The sequence below is a fragment of the Nicotiana sylvestris genome, chromosome 2, assembly GCF_000393655.2.
Source record: "Nicotiana sylvestris chromosome 2, ASM39365v2, whole genome shotgun sequence".
NCBI lineage: Eukaryota > Viridiplantae > Streptophyta > Magnoliopsida > Solanales > Solanaceae > Nicotiana > Nicotiana sylvestris.
Genome location: NC_091058.1, coordinates 23,203,910 through 23,215,445, shown reverse-complemented (window position 1 = coordinate 23,215,445; position 11,536 = coordinate 23,203,910). Strand labels below are relative to the sequence as shown.

At 37.9% G+C, this 11,536-nt stretch overlaps 1 protein-coding gene across 1 annotated transcript; it reads right to left on the bottom strand.

Moving 5' to 3' along the window:
* Positions 1-475: 475 nt before the first annotated feature.
* LOC104232779 (protein HEAT-STRESS-ASSOCIATED 32) lies at positions 476-9,839 on the bottom strand. Its single transcript, XM_070167778.1, has 5 exons — positions 9,523-9,839; positions 8,142-8,333; positions 7,844-8,054; positions 890-1,113; positions 476-801 (listed from the first exon to the last, which is right to left on the bottom strand). Exons 1-5 carry the CDS (start codon positions 9,646-9,648, stop codon positions 691-693), a joined length of 864 nt encoding a protein of 287 aa, XP_070023879.1. The 5' UTR covers positions 9,649-9,839; the 3' UTR covers positions 476-690.
* Between the last annotated feature and the right edge of the window lie 1,697 nt (positions 9,840-11,536).

Here is an 11,536-nt window from a genome sequence, read left to right as displayed (position 1 = left end):
CAATTGCACATAATAGTGTATGAAAACAACTGGTTGTATAAAAAGGGAGCAATAACCGTAGTTGATTATGTGAAATAAACTGTCTTTCGAAAATTAGCCTATTATTTTTGGGCTATAGACTTGCAAAGTGTTATCTAGGCTATTATGTTGCAAGTCAGAGATGTGTGAGCTGTATTTATGCGAAATATTAGCCTAGATAATAGCCTAAGCACATGCTGAACCTAGATTCCAACTCATTAAATAGTTGGCAACATGAAACAAACAAAGACGAGACATAAATTCCAATTTCTATCTTGGACACCCCACCATGAATAAAGGGTGTCAAACTGTTAAAGGAAATCAGATAGCCATTATTACTGCTACGCTTTAAGACCTCCATCAAAAGGACTACAAACACCCTCCATTAACAGGCAAATACTCAGGTGGAGTGGTGTACAGTATAATCTAAAAAGCGCGGGCCCTCAATCTTTCAAGATTTGTCAACTTTCAGTCCATTAGGCATTAGAACATAAAAGAGTATCTTTACAAGCAGCTGAACTTCATGCAAAGAGAAGAGTCTCCAAAATCATTACAGTACATACATGAAATACATTCTTTTTTCATTTATACATGACCTCAACAGATGACCACCAACGCATTACGTTAATGGGTGCCACAATATGCGCGTTTTTCTCTATGGATGCGACAAGATCAGAGCAGAAAATATGACCTGCCAAGTAGGGATGAGTGGTTTTGACCCAGGTTGCGTCCTCTGAGGCATTCCAGATCCATCACTTGTGAGTGATCCACGAAAAGATTAACCTGAAAAGACCAGCAATTTAAAATATTTGAACCGTCACATTTGGTAATCTAGTTTTTAGAGAAAGATTTGCTTGGAGAAGCTTAGTACCTTTGGACCATAACGTTTGATAAACCACTCAGAGATTTTAGGACTTGATGCCTCAAACATAGTTTTCTCAAGTCCAAGACGACCCACAATCTTTGCAACCATGTCTGACCGTAGCGAATCAGCCTGCCTGCATAAATCATCAGCGTTGATCATTATCATGTCTGCCCCAGCTTCTAAGCATCTCTCTGCCCTTCTGACCAAAAGGTCCACATCTTCAACCATCTCTGCAGCGAGACAACACAGCATGAGATATGCAAGAGAAACTGTTACGCATTTCAGTCTTCAACTTCCATGGCACCCCAAACATTACAAAAGTTGCCTCATGAAGGAGAGTATGTTATATCTTAAACTACCAGTGCATTCTGGGCATTGTATAACTTCACTACTGCCACATACCATCCTGCTAGCCAGACAACCTTTTATGAAAATATACATCGGTCATTCAAGATCAGGGATCCAAAATATTTAGAGAAGGTTTTCGGCGACCACTTTGTCTCTCTTAGAACATTTGTGAACACATAGATAGATGTGTCATTCCCACGCATAGACAAAATAGAAGAAAAAGTGCACCAGTAATTGATTAATAGCATGACTACAGGCCTAAGCTGATTATATAGAAGAGATGATGTTAGAGGCTAGGAGTTCTAACTTTGTCGTCAACACTTCATCCAAAGTCTGTACATCTAAACTCCTAAAAGCTATGGATATCCATCAAATTATTATTCACATACTATTAACGAATAAGATTCATAAAAATTAGCACTTAAATGATACATATTGATTTTAATGAAATTTGCAACTCAACATATTATCCATCTGACAAGCCTGGATAATATCGTTTCTGCATTGAACTCAATTTGATTGAAATTGAGCTAATCTTTTACCACAAATTTTACCAAGTTATATCTATGAAGTCGTGTTAATCTATTAAACTTTTATTCTGTTGAATAATCCATCTCAAAATTTATTAATGGTATTACTGGAAGTGATATAGCAAAATACACTCTAGGTTACGTGTTGCGGAAGCCAAATGTATAGAGTGTGAATAAGTCACAACTACTATACCAAAAATTATGACAGCCACCAAATAATAAATAAGACAATAAAGCAACAATAAAGGGAACACCAGAATTTACGAGGTTCGGCTAATTTTGCCTACTCCTCGGACACAACCAAATATTTTATTCCACTCCAAAAATACAAGTGAAATAATACTAAAGAGAGAAGATACAAATGCCTTAAACAGATGAGAAGGCAAATGAGAGGTGTGTTTCAATCCTAAACATTAGGCCTTCTTTTATAGGGGGAAAATCCCCCCCAAACTTAACTCCCAACCGATGTGGGACTTTGGCATTTTGCCAAACTTCAACAAATCTCCACCTTGGCAAAATTCCACATTTTCAATTCTCTCTCAATAACAAATTTTGGTTGTGTCTTCATCTTCAATCTTCAGTGTTCAACAATGTTGATCAAATCCAAACAATGTTGAAACTTGATCGCAGTCACCACCTTAGTTAGCATATCAGCAGGATTCTCCGTAGTATGAATTTTCTTCACTGTGACTCCTCCTTCTTCTATGATTTCTCGTACGAAATGATACCGAACATCAATATGCTTCGTCCTTGCATGATAAACTTGGTTCTTCGCTAATTGAATAGCACTTTGACTATCACAAAAAATTGTGATACCTTTTTGTTCAACACCAAGCTCCTTTAGCAATCCTTGAAGCCAAATTGCCTCCTTCACAGCCTCTGTAATAGCCATGTACTCTGCCTCTGTTGTAGACAAAGCAACTGTTGACTGCAAAGTAGACTTCCAACTAACTGGTGCTTTTGCAAAAGTAAACACATAACCAGTAGTTGATCTTCGTTTGTCCAGATCACCCGCAAAATCTGAGTCACAATATCCAACTACAGACTGATTGTATTCCTGCTCAAAAACTAACCCGACATCTACAGTATTATGAATATACCGTAGAATCCACTTCACAGCTTGCCAATGCTCCTTCCCTGGATTGTGCATATATCTGCTAATAACTCCAACAGCTTGTGAAATGTCAGGCCTTGTGCAAACCATTGCATACATCAAGCTACCAACAGCATTTGCGTATGGTACCTTTGACATATACTCTCGTTCAGCTTCATCCATTGGCGACATAGTAGTACTTAGCTTAAAATGGGGAGCAAGTGGAGTACTAACTGGCTTAGTCTTGTCATCTATGCCAAAACGTTGTAGTACTCTCTTCAAATATTCTTTCTGAGATAAACAGAGTTTCTTTGAACGTCTATCTCTAATTATCTCCATGCCAAGAATTTTCTTTGCCTCACCCAGATCCTTCATCTCGAACTCCTTCTTCAGTTGAATCTTCAACTTATCAATTTCTTCCAAATTCTTGGAAGCTATCAACATATCATCAACATATAGGAGAAGATATACAAAGGAACCATCTTTAAGCTTGTGCAAATACACACAATGATCGTATTTGCTTCTCTTGTACCCTTGCCGCAACATAAACTCGTCAAATCGCTTGTACCATTGTCTAGAAGATTGTTTCAATCCGTACAATGATTTTTCAAGTTTGCACACCATATTTTCTTTTCCAGCAACTTTGAATCCTTCTGGCTGAGTCATGTAGATTTCCTCCTCCAAGTTTCCATGTAAAAACGCAGTTTTTACATCCATCTGAACTAGTTCCAAATCCAATTGTGCTACCAAAGCCAACATAATTCTAATGGAGGAATGTTTTACAACTGGAGAAAACACTTCATTGTAATCAATTCCCTCCTTTTGAGCATATCCTTTGGCCACCAATCTTGCTTTGTAGCGAACATCTACTTGGTTAGGAAATCCTTCCTTCTTTGCAAATACCCATTTGCACCCAATTGCTTTCTTTCCCTTCGGGAGATTGGCCAATCTCCATGTATGATTCTGATGAAGGGACTGTATTTCATCATTCATGGCAATCCTCCACTTATCTTCTTCTGAACTTTGGACAGCGTCTTTATAAGTAGTAGGAACATCATCAGCTACAATTGAGGTTGCACAAGCAACCGTCTCTATGAGACGAACAGGTTTCGTTATTGTTCTTTTTGGCCTGCTGGTTGCTATTGATTCAAGTTGTTGTTGAGGTTCCTGAGTTGGAATCTCCTCTACTGGCTCTCCTTCCAGAGGGTAATCTTCATTTGTTTCCTCCTCTGCTTCTTGTGTAGGAAAAATAAATTTTCCCTCAAACTCCACCTGCTTAGAAGCACCTTCATTTTGTTTGGTATCTTCTGTTACCTTATTTACCATAGCAGATTCATCAAAGGTAACATCCCTGCTGAATATTACTTTCTTTGTCATAGGACACCATAAGCGATATCCTTTGACTCCAGAAGTAATTCCCATAAAAATAGCCTTCTTTGCCCTTGGATCCAATTTTGACTCTGTCACATGATAATATGCAGTTGAGCCAAACACGTGCAAAGAGTCATAATCTACAGCAGGCTTTCCATACCATTTTTCAAATGGTGTCTTGCCATTAATAGCAGCAGATGGTAAGCGATTAATGAGGTGGCATGCATATGTAACTGCCTCAGCCCAAAATTCTTTGCCCAAGCCAGCATTGGACAACATACACCGTACCTTCTCCAGCAAGGTCCGGTTCATACGTTCTGCCACTCCATTCTGTTGTGGTGTATGTCTAACAGTGAAGTGTCGGACGATGCCATCATTTTCACAGACCTTATTGAAATGATCATTTTTGTATTCACCTCCATTGTCTGTGCGAATACACTTGATCCTCTTGCCTGTTTGATTCTCCACCATCGTCTTCCATTTGAGAAAAATTCCCAACACTTCATCTTTGCTCTTCATTGTATACACCCATACTCTTCGGGAAAAATCATCAACAAAGGTTACAAAATAGTGCTTCCCACCCAATGAAGGTGTTTTGGAAGGACCCCAAACATCAGAGTGTACATAATCCAAAATGCCTTTAGTATTATGGATCGCTGTACCAAATTTAACCCTTGTCTGTTTCCCTTTAACACAATGCTCACAAAACTCCAAGTTGCAAGCCTTTACTCCTTTTAACAATCCTTGATCTGATAGAGTTTTCAAGGATTTTCCTCCAGCATGTCCCAAGCGCATGTGCCATAGCTTGGTTGCTTCTGCCTCTTTGTCGTCACTGGATGTCACTGTCGCTGTCCCAATAACTGTACTGCCACGATAGCGGTACATATTATTATTCTTCCGATTAGCCTTCATTACCACTACTGCACCGGAGCATACTCTCATCACTCCATTTTCTGCAATGATTTTGAACCCTTTTGATTCAAGGGCTCCCACAGAGATGAGATTCTTCTTTCAAATCTGGTACATATCGAACATCTGTTAATGTTCTGATCATTCCATCATGGTTCCTTAATCGTATTGAACCAATCCCATATGAGGTAAGAGGGCTGTTATCCGCTGTGTGAATAATTCCATATTCTCCTTCTTGAAAATCCACGAACCAGTCCCTGTTGGGACACATATGATAGCTACAAGCCGAGTCCATCAACCATATGTCTGATGATGTTGATGACTCTGTTGTAACTAATGAGAAGTCTGAATCATCACAATCAGCTACATTTGAATCCATAATGGCCTTTCCATTATTATATTTGGCCTTATTCTTCAACTTCGGACAGTCTTTCTTCCAGTGCCCTTTTTCTCGACAAAAGGCACATTCATCTTTGCTGGGTCTGGATCTTGACTTGGATCTTCCCTTCTTTGTCCTCGTTTGATTTTGAGGACGACCCCTCACAAATAGTGCTTCTCCTTCTCCGCCCTTCTGTTTTTCTCGCTTTCTTTGTTCATAGCTGTACAAAGCTGAACAAACTTCTCTGAGAGAAACTTCGTCATTTCCATGGAGTAGAGTAGTTTCAAGGTGCTCGTACTCATCAGGAAGTGACGCCAACAACATCAAGGCCAAGTCACCATCATCATAAGTTGTATCCATATTTTGCAAATCTGTGACCAACTTATTGAAACTGGTGATATGTTCATTCATCGTGGTACCAGGAACATAGGTGAAGTGAAACAGTCTCTTCTTCATGTACAATTTATTTTGACTGTTTTTCTTCAAAAATTTATCCTCCAGTGCTTTCCATAATTTACTTGCAGAAGTTTCCTTTGTGTATGGATATTTCTGCTCTCTAGCAAGGTAGGATCGAATGGTACCGCAAGCAACACGGTTGATAATTCTCCAATCTTCTTCTCCAATAACATCTGGTTTCTTTTCTTCAATGGCCAGATCTAGCCCTTGTTGAAAAAGGACATCTAGAACCTCGCCTTGCCACATCCCAAAATGTCCGGACCCGTCAAATATTTCTACCGCAAATTTCGCATTTGACACAATTCTTGTCATAAGCGAAGATGCCAATGATGACGTGTTGTTGACACTTGATGTAGATTCTTCTTGTTTATTGTCTCCCATATTTGACACAAATATTATTTAATAGCTGACGACACAAATCAAGATTATTTCCTTTCTGATGTAGAAGATCAGACTAAGCTGCAACCACAGAGCATACTCAGACAGAACCTTGACTCAGTTACCAAGATAAATCTTTTCTGATGTGGAAGATCAGACTATGCTGCAACCACAGAGCATACTTAGACAGTACCTTGGCTCTGATACCAATTGTTGCGGAAGCCAAATGTATAGAGTGTGAATAAGTCACAACTACTATACCAAAAATTATGACAACCACCAAATAATAAATAAGACAATAAAGCAACAATAAAGGGAACACCAGAATTTACGAGGTTCGGCTAATTTTGCCTACTCCTCGGACACAACCAAATATTTTATTCCACTCCAAAAATACAAGTGAAATAATACTAAAGAGAGAAGATACAAATGCCTTAAACAGATGAGAAGGCAAATGAGAGGTGTGTTTAAATCCTAAACATTAGGCCTTCTTTTATAGGGGGAAAACCCCCTCCCCCAAAACTTAACTCCCAACCGATGTGGGACTTTGGCATTTTGCCAAACTTCAACATTACGCAGCAGATCACAAACTCCTTGCAGTTAAACAACAGAAGCATCTAAATATTAGTAGTACATACACTGTCGTCTCATAATCCCAAGGTTAATAGAAATGAAGATGACATAAATTTCTAATTGAAACATGGTCGACGGAAATCACAAAGACTTAATACTCGCATTAGACAAATGCCACTACCAGAGTTTGCTAGGCTCCAAAGCTTAGAAGACATTTTTGACATTTCCTAGAATCACCATGTAGAGTAAATTATTTTTTGATAACCGAGAAATCCCGGAGGGTCGTGGCCCATTAGAACGAAAATGCTTCCATAATATCAACTTTTCTGGTCAAATTGATTTGCCATGTCATAATTCTAATTTTCAAGGTCAAGCAATTAGGCGGCACCTAAACACCGTGCATCGTAGGTTACACCTATTTTAAATACCGACTGTCCAAAATTCCATGAGATGCTATACAGTGATTGATGAAGAAATCCTAGTTACAAAAATGCAGCTATACAGCTAACTACTTACAACTTTAGCTGGGCTCATTAGCGTTAAGGTATTCATATGCAATTTCTAGTACTATGTATGTGGACTCAGGTGCATTTGTATACAAAGAGGTATGAATGTATTAAAAAAGTCTTTTCCTTAGTAGTCTACAAATAACATTTCAAAATAATATCTGTCTGGACATAGAACAAATGATCTTCATAAATTAATGTTTAAATGATGAACAAATATCCTGATGCAACCTCTGTTTTATTGTTGCATCTGTTATCTATCTACAACACTAGTCATTATTTTATAAAGAGGACACTTTTAAAAGTCTCGAGAAAATAATTTATAGGAAGATCTTCCAGTGGTGACAGTGCCGCTCGCTAAGAGAAAGAAGAGAGAAAATAGAAAAAATAAATATAAACCGGAAGACACTAGCATACCAGAGGTTTGAGGTGCAGGAATCACGTAAGCCCCAAAAGCTCTGTCACCCGTGAAGGCTATATCAGACTTGTTAAACTTAACAGAGAACTGAGGCTTCGCTCTGAGCCCACCGCTCTTGATCAACCGCACATATCTCAAGAGGGTCTCCTCAGGTAAACCAAGTGATGCAACATCAAGCTCAATTGTATCGAACCCCAATCGCTTACATTCCTAAGAGATTAACAAGTAACACGTTATTGCCAAAATTCAAAAATCAGTTGGAAATGAAGAACTGGAGCCACATTCACTTCCTTATACCTCAATGTATTTTTTAATTGCAGAAGGACCTTGGCGAAGCATTTGGTCTGCCCAATCACCAGAGCTAACATAAACATTGTGTTTATGTGCCATGTCAGTCACTTCTTTGATGTAAGTCTTTGGCATCAGAGTATGAGATCCACCACAGAACTTCAGCCCGTCAACAAACTGACCCATAGACTCGAAAACATCCTATAAACCAGAAAATGAGAAATTCAACAAATTGGATCAGTGAGAACATAAACTAGCATAGAATTTTGTACACTAAGAGTCAAACACACAGTTTTGAGTTCTTTTAGCATTACTAGTATAGTGGTCAAAACAAGACGCGCTTGCCACGGCCCTGAACCAACTCCCATATTTAAAGAGCCCAACGCCTTTATTTGCTTCAGCATACAACATACTCCAGGACTGGACATATGTTCTCGAGTGTACCAAGTTCCCGAGTGTACGGGCAGTGCTACGCTCGGAAATTAGGACACAAATTGCAACCTCCCTGTGTATAGCTAACAACCTATCCATGAACGGATTGCAACCGAGTCTAAAGGGATAAAGCTGAGTCCAATGGACTCTTCAACCATCCCTGAGATACTTGGTCAAGATTTCACCCAACAAACCCACATCTCTATCTTTAGATACTCCAACTGGACTCGGACTTTGAGAGACCTGACTCTCCTTCTCTATATAAGGAAGTCAGACCTTCCATAACCGAAAAACCAAGCACTCTGCTATCAACTTGTTCCTCAGAAACCACTATACAGCTCACTTAATATTTTCCATTATTGCTCTCCCTTTAAACTTTCTTACAGTAGATAGAATATTGTACTTTTATTTCAAGAAAGAACTGTAACGATCCAGAACACAGACCTTCAATAAATATTAAAATCCCACAACCACTCTCTCTCTCTCTCTCTCTCTTACTTTGTGTTCTTCATTCTAGTTATTTCAATTCGATTATGTTTGCTGCTAGTGCCCCCTTACCCAGATCAATTGCAGATTTTACCCTCTACAGCTAGGAGCAAACAGAATTTTGAATTCCCAAAGCATAAATATGCATTTTAAGTACAATTTTTAAAACTAGAAAGCACATTAATTCCCTGTTGTTGTAGATCTAAAAAAATAAATACTAAAAGAATCACATCTCCGAACACTTAAACTTTGGGATGGGACGGTTCACACATTTCAACAGCTAGACGTGCATGGTTCAATCCGTGCATAGACCTAATGACTTAAGCTTTTAAATGAAGCGATTTAGTCAATTCTACAGTAATTTCAGTTCCATGAGGCTCAACATTTCACAATTACGAAACTAAGCTCAATTTCGAATAATAATCTGCAAATACATACAATTTTAATGTGTGGAAGAAAAACTAAAGGGTACCTCAAGGAGGCCTCGAGAAAAAAGGGAATAATGAGGTCCCCTCATTTCAGTAACGCCATAGCGACGAGGTTTCTCCGGACGATCTTCGTCCTCATCGTTGAAACTCTTCCACCTGTATGCTGCCATCTTTATCCTCCTCCTCCTGATTCTCAGACAGACACACAGAGAGAGAGAGGAGAGAAATGCAAGTGCGCAGAAGAACAATTTATCAATTTGTTTAGGACACCTCCACAATGTCTGTATGCTTAATTATTCGATTATGAACTCGAAGAAGGTTATAGCGGTTTCTAGAACCCAACACTAGCTTTTTCGGTTATGGACAGCAACATATACAGCGGAAAAGAGTTTTCTAGTTTGTTCCTTTTGACACGTATGATTTCTAGATTTTGTGACATGTACCCGTTTGTCAAAATTAGTACTTCTGAGCAGTAATTAGTGTTTGGCCAAATTTTAAAAATTTGATTCTAAGTGTATTTTTATCAAAAGTGATTCTCAAAAAAGTACTTTTTCGAGAGAAGGTATTTTTTCTGTTTCTCCAAAACTGCTTCTATTTCTACTCAAAAACACTTTTTTCCTTCCAAACCTCAATTTTTGGCCAAAAATACTTTTGGCAAAAAAAAAAACACTTTCGAAGCAGCCAAACATGCTAATAGTTTTTGACTTAAGTCAATATTCCCTTCTAATGTAAAAAGGGAATATTGTTATTTTATTAAATATTTAATTTAATTATTATATTTACTGGAAATTTTGAAAAAATAGTTTTTGAATTAAATCTGGCTGGTTAAATTCTTTTTTCTTTATAAATTTCGTTAAATTTAATGGTCAGAGTTTAATTTTTTGATTGAGACAAAAATCATCCAACGGGTCAAGCAGGTCATACTTTATAACTACATTTAATTCTGGAGGAAAAAAAAAAGCATCACCTTCTAATTTGGTGAAAATCTATCTTCCTCTTTACAACTTTCTATCTTTAATTAAATAGATAAATAGCAAATCCTGAGATCGACTCACTTCTAAATTCATTGGATGCTCTCTTCATGTACTCAGGCCAGTCTTTTCTCCTCCTCCTTCTTCTCCTTCATTTTCTTCTTCTTCTTTTTTTTTTTTTGGTAATCCAGAGATCATTGTTATATAAAGTTATGTTTTCATGCCAATTACTTTGATTTTCAGACGTTAAGAGTTTCAACTGAAATACAACTAAAACAGATTTTCGACAGCCATGATTGAACTCACATTGGAGAAGAGTAAAATATTGCAAGGAAAGAGCTTGGATGAACAATCAATCACTCAAAATGATGAATAAAATTCAAACCATGAACGCCTGGAAGGTAGGCAGCCTTCCTGTCTTTCTGTCTCCAGTCATTAATGTGTTGTATAAAATATTACGACAACAATAAATACTTAAATAATACTTCTACGACACAGTAGTTCTGTAGAAGAAACCAGACTAGCATTTTCATGTGTGAGACAAGAGCAAATCAGAAATACTTTAGCTCTAGAGCTGAAGTTCGTCAGTTACAAAAGAGCTGAAGTTCGCCAGTTACAAACAAAAACTTCGCCAGTTACAAAATAAAAACTTCAGTTCTAGAGCTGAAGTTCGCCAGTTACAAAACAAAAACTTCAGTTCTAGAGCTGAAGTTCGCCAGTTACAAAACAAAAACACTTGCTACTTCAGTCCTGTCTACTAGAATGCTGAAGTTTTGCGTGATTGCCTTTGCTACTTCAACCCCGTATGCTGAAGACGCTTGCAATTTTTTTTGCAAAGCGGATACAAATTAAAACGTGACCCAAAAAACGGGTATAGATGCAAATGCCTCAAGTTACTGGGGCAAGTGCACATATAGTCATTCTTAGGGATACTATTTAGAGATTAGTCATTATTTATTTTATCTGAAATTTTAAATTAAAAATCTTGACTTCAGGGCAATTCAGGATATTTTTGCTGAAACTTTGAACTGAAAAACTGTAATTCAGAACGCACTAACTAATTTATAAATAGCAGCCCTTTAGAGTT

What these genes read in the sequence shown, in the direction of transcription:
- LOC104232779 (XM_070167778.1), bottom strand. Translation starts at nt 9,648, where the DNA reads ATGGCAGCATACAGGTGGAAGAGTTTCAACGATGAGGACGAAGATCGT. An exon ending in TTTCTCGAGGCCTCCTTGAG is followed by an intron (nt 8,334 to 9,522) that starts GTACCCTTTAGT and finishes TCTGGTTTATAG; the next exon opens with GATGTTTTCGAGTCTATGGG. An exon ending in TCCTGCACCTCAAACCTCTG is followed by an intron (nt 1,114 to 7,843) that starts GTATGCTAGTGT and finishes GTCTCGCTGCAG; the next exon opens with AGATGGTTGAAGATGTGGAC.